Below are 4,927 nucleotides of genomic sequence, written 5' to 3'. Positions count from 1 at the left end.
CTCGAAGTTAATAAAGTCAGGGAAAAAACTAAAGTTTGTCGAAGGGAATGACTCTTAAAAACTATGCTCGTGTCTGCAGCGATCACTTTGTAATATGTTCATTTGAGCATTTGATTTGTTTGAGAAACTTTCTGTGATGCAGTCGAGTTTATTCTCTACTACGTTAGTAGTGTTTGAGAGCAGAACTAAACATAAAGAAAAGGATAAGAGATTGCATTGTGTTCTTTTGTGGCTGCTATGCCTAAATATAACTACGAAGACCTGCTTGTGCAAATAAACTAACTTCTGGTTAAGTCCTAGTAATACATATTGTGATTGTTGGTCCAATCCACTGTATTTTCGTTGTCGATTTTCATAACAGAAACTAAAAGCTTTGTTGTTGTTGTGCAGGAAAGCCAAGTGCTTTATTCAACACAGATGACCACATTTTAATGTCTTTGGTGATATTTGTTAGCATCAAGATAACGATTTTTTTTCTTATTAATAAAAAAAAAACGTTTTACAAAAACAAATAACGAACCAGTCTTTTGAACGGCTCCTTAAAAAGAACAGTCCCTTCAAAGAGCCATAAATCCCTTCTCTAATTCCTACTTAATTTTATTATATCATTCATCATCATCATTTATTTTTATTCCTTTCATGAAAATGCATATATACAAGCCATATACAGTTGACACTTTCATTGTTTTTTTGTTTCTTACACATTTCCATGATCAGAAAGGAGCAGATGGAAGAATATATAAATATTAAATAAATATTTGTAAAATAATCTTATTCATCTCATAATGTAAACCAATAAATACTTAACTACTTATTCATGAGAACGTATTATTGTAATGTATGCATTTAATAATTGTTTACTTACTCATTTGTCTATGTATTTATTATTTATTTATTCTTTGCCCACAATCCTTTATTTTTACCAAGTACTTAAAATAAAAATAAAGGGAATTTGTGTTGATTTTATGTTTTCTTTTTTTAGTGTTTAAGATAACATCTTTTTTAATTCAATTAAGACTTTTGCACAAGCCAAGTGCAATGTCTGTGTGTACGCAAGTGTGAGTGTGTGTGTGCATGCGTGTGTGTGTTAGTTTGGTGTTACACAGCCAACTTTGATCAATGAGATTTGAGCTTGACGTTGGAGTGGAAAGTTGAGATGTTTTTGTTTTCATGTTTTATTACAGGAGTACATTGAAGAAGGTTACAAAAAAATACAAATATGTACAATTGAAGGAATGTACTTCTAAAATATTCCAATCTCCAAGTGCTTTGTTTTCTTTTTGTGTTTTTCATCAGCCAGCACTTTTAACAATGAACATTCAACATCATTGCAGTATTTTCTTTCAAGCTAAAAACAAGAATAATAATATTAATATTAGGTTAGTAGTAGATAATTTTCCTTGCTAATACAAATAATGCTTCTTTTGCTTTTTACAAGATGCAGGTCTTAAATTTATTTCTTAAATTTATATTTATATATATATATGTACACGCTGACTGGGCTGATGACTATTTGATTTTAAAGGTGGTGTACATTATTTCGTATATAGAAACAAGAAAGAAAGCAGCGACATGAACAACTCAGTGGTGTGGAGACCCTCAAACCTCATTGGTCCGTCCCTCTGAGGCTTTGGTTTGGTTGAAGTTTGTTTAAGCTCCGCCCACATTCAAAGGAATCTGCTTTGTTGTTTGTGTGTTAGTGTTTGTGATGCTAGCTGTTAGCCGTGAGCTTCATGGTTGTGTTCAGCCAATCAGGAACAAGAAATCCACTACAGTCATTGAACAACAAGACATTTGACTATTTGGGACGTCAAACACTTAATTGGAACCCAATTAGAAGTTTTTGTCCTCCTGTACCCTGTTTGATCCATCTCAGCTTTTCCAGAAGCTCCAATGATCCTCATAGTGTTTAGTTGGAGAAGAAGACAGATTAGAGCAGAACTTTTTTGGCAGCTTCTTCCTTTCTTCGAGGAAAGTCAACCAGCTGGAAGAGGAAGCGAATTAAGACTCCTTCCGCCTTTTTTGTGTCAAAGAGAGAAGAGAAGAAAATGTCTCGTCCTCGCGTTCCTCCTCGCTCTTCTCCCTCAGGGGCGAGCTCGCTGTCATCTTTCACACGGTGGCGCCTAGCAGCTCCTCCGACTTGGCCATGATCTCATTCTGGTTGGAGTCCAGGCCGTAGAACTTAACCTTCAGCCCGTCTACCGGGTGCACCACGGGTACGGTGACCACGCGGGGGAAGTGCCGCGTGGCCAGCTCAAAGCGGCTGGTGCTCGCCAGCTCGATGGCCAGAATGCGCAGGAAGAGGGTGGCCAGCTGCTTCCCCAGGCAGGAGCGCACGCCGCCGCCGAACGGCAGGTAGTGGAAGCGCCCCTCCTTGTCTTCGCCGCGCTCCTGGCTGAAGCGGTCGGGATCGAAGGCGTCCACGTCCTTAAAGACGGACGAAGTGTCGTGGGTATCGCGAATGCTGTACATCACGCTCCAGCCCTTTGGAATCTGCACCCCCTGGAGGCCGAAAAAAATAATTAGCATCGACTTTACAGACGCCATCGCCATCTTGTCTGGCTCACTTACGTCCAGCTCAAACGTCTGCATGGCAGTGCGGTAGGCTCCCGACACGGGCGTGAAGAGCCTGAGCACCTCTTTGATGACACAGTCCAGGTACTTTAGGCTGACGATGGTATCCAGACGAAGCTCCCCCTCGGGGCACAGACAGCCATTGTGAAGGAAGCCCCGCGCCCTCAGCTCCTCCCGAAGTCGCTCCAGCACGGGCGGGTGGCGCAGCAGCTGCATGATGAGAGAGGTGCTGGCGCTGGCCGTGGTGGCGAATGCGGCGAAGATCAGCTCAATGGTGGACTCCTGTGAGGGGGGAGGGGGGGGGGCGCTGTTAGGTCACTAAAACAGCTTGGGAAGTAATGCTAAGATGCTAACGTCGCTGCTTGGCGGGAAAAAAAGGAGTGTGTGCGCGTGTGTGTTACATGTGCGTGCTCTGCAACAGGGCCTCCCCAGTTCACTGTGTGTGTGTGTGTGTGTGTGTGTGTGTGTGTGTGTGTGTGTGTGTGTGTGTGTGTGTGTGTGTGTGTGTGTGTGTGTGTGTGTGTGTGTGTGTGTGTGTGTGTGTGCGTGTACAGGAGGCCTCTTTCAGACCCCTCGCAGGGGGAGTGTTGACTTATTTTTGGCCCTGGACTTAACCCAGAAACCACATGGAGAGACAGAGTTGAGTTTCCACAGAATGACTTAAATACGTAAACAGAGGGTGTGCCGTACACCACAGCGTGTGGGTGTGTCTCATGCCGGATGATTGATGAGTGAAAGGACAAGCGTGTGTGGACTTTCTGTGTGACCTTGAGTTCTTGCATTGTCAGCTCGGCGCCGTTCTCCTTGGCGCTCTCCATGAGGACGTCCAGGGCGTCGCTGTAGTCTTTGCCATGCGTGCAAAGCGGCTTCTCCCTGATGGCTTTCTCGATGCTCTTCTGCAGTGTGTCGCGCGCTCGCAGACCCTGTGCACCAAAAAAAAAGTGTCCGTCAGTCTCCATGCGCACACTTTCTGTGACGGCGCCGCGCACTCAGATACCTTCCTGTACCCGCTGAAGGGCACGTCTATGGGCAGGCTGAAGAGGTTGTTGACAAAGTCCTGGAAGGTGGAGAAAAGGTGCTTCATCTCCTCCTCGGACACCCTGAAGCCCAGCAGCACCCTCACCGCCATAGTGAAGGACAACCTCTGGCTCTCCCTGCAGGAATGCCACACAAGCATTGCCAATTAGGAGAAGCTCGGGTAAAAGTGAGGCCTGGCGTGGATATTCTTACCTGTACACGTTTATGGGCTCGGGGTTGGAGCTCCACACTCGCAGACTCTCCTGGATCACCTGCTGGATTTTGGGCAGGTACGACTCCAAGGCCTCGTGGCTGAAGACTTTGGCGAACACCTGCGCGCACCAGGACACACATGAAGTGTCAATCAGTCTTCCTTATGATTTCATTTCAACAGTAGCATTAGCAACATGCTAATAGTTCCAGAAGGTTCCGAAACATTAGCGATGCTGCGTCTCCTCCGAGGGCCCCGCCGCCGCTCACGGATCGTCTTACACGAGCTGCTCGCCAGCCCGACTGCGGGGGATTACGCACACACTTTGACCTCAAAGCCAACGTCTGCATGTCACCGCTTTTGTTGCCGTGGTTTTGGCCACATTCTGTCGTCATTTGAGGAAGGTGACACGCCTCGCTGAGGTGCTCCATGGTGGAGATGTTCAGCTTACACACACACACACACTGGCAATAGGTGTGTTTTAGCCGTGTCGCTCTTGGATAGGGGGATTGTTCGGCAGTCATTGTGCTGCACCACAAAAACGTGACTGTCTTTGTGTAGCCTACGGCGCACACACACAAACACAGTGGTCCTAATAACGTCCATATGTGTTAAATTATGGGAGCCGCTGGTTCCTCAGACATGTAAAGACTCCTTTATTCTTCTTCCACCCCCTCCTCCCAACTCTCTCGCTCGCGCCAACCCCCGCCCCCTTCAGCCGAACTTGTGGAACAGCCATGTTCATGTACGTTCAAGTGTGGCTATTTAAGTACCATTATGCTTTAGCCCTCCTTTCACAATTAAAGCATGTATTTCTGCGCTGGGAAACAGAGTGGGCGTTGCAGTGCCCTCTACTGGCATCTTTCCACGCAGCAGCCTTATTTACTGAAAGCGTAGAGCCGGCGTGCTCTTCATCAGAGGAGTTCTCTTTCCTGTCTGTCACGTCTTACTTTGTCCTCGTCTCCAATTCGGCCACCTCCGTCCACATGTTCAGGTGTGTGTGTGTGCGTAGGGTGGGAGGTGGAGGATGTGTGTGTGTGTGGAGGGGGGGGGGGGGGCAGCACAGAAAGCCCCTCTTTGTGCCTTCCTAATCAGGGGTCATTACATGAGGTTAGTGCAGGGGTC

At 46.4% G+C, this 4,927-nt stretch overlaps 1 protein-coding gene across 1 annotated transcript in view; it reads right to left on the bottom strand.

Moving 5' to 3' along the window:
- Positions 1-415: 415 nt before the first annotated feature.
- Positions 416-4,927, bottom strand: part of LOC133661966 (cytochrome P450 26B1) — a 14,192-nt gene continuing 9,680 nt past the window's right edge. Inside the window, exons 3-7 of the mRNA XM_062065573.1 lie at positions 3,805-3,923; positions 3,572-3,728; positions 3,342-3,497; positions 2,572-2,856; positions 416-2,502 (exon numbers count right to left, since the gene is read on the bottom strand). Of these exons, the coding sequence (XP_061921557.1) occupies positions 2,110-2,502; positions 2,572-2,856; positions 3,342-3,497; positions 3,572-3,728; positions 3,805-3,923 (1,110 nt within the window). The 3' untranslated portion in view covers positions 416-2,109. The remainder of the gene's footprint in view (positions 2,503-2,571; positions 2,857-3,341; positions 3,498-3,571; positions 3,729-3,804; positions 3,924-4,927) is intronic.

Source organism: Entelurus aequoreus, linkage group LG12 (genome assembly GCF_033978785.1).
Source record: "Entelurus aequoreus isolate RoL-2023_Sb linkage group LG12, RoL_Eaeq_v1.1, whole genome shotgun sequence".
Classification (NCBI taxonomy): domain Eukaryota; kingdom Metazoa; phylum Chordata; class Actinopteri; order Syngnathiformes; family Syngnathidae; genus Entelurus; species Entelurus aequoreus.
Note: the sequence above shows the minus strand (reverse complement) of the source record. Positions and strands in the feature narration are given on the sequence as shown.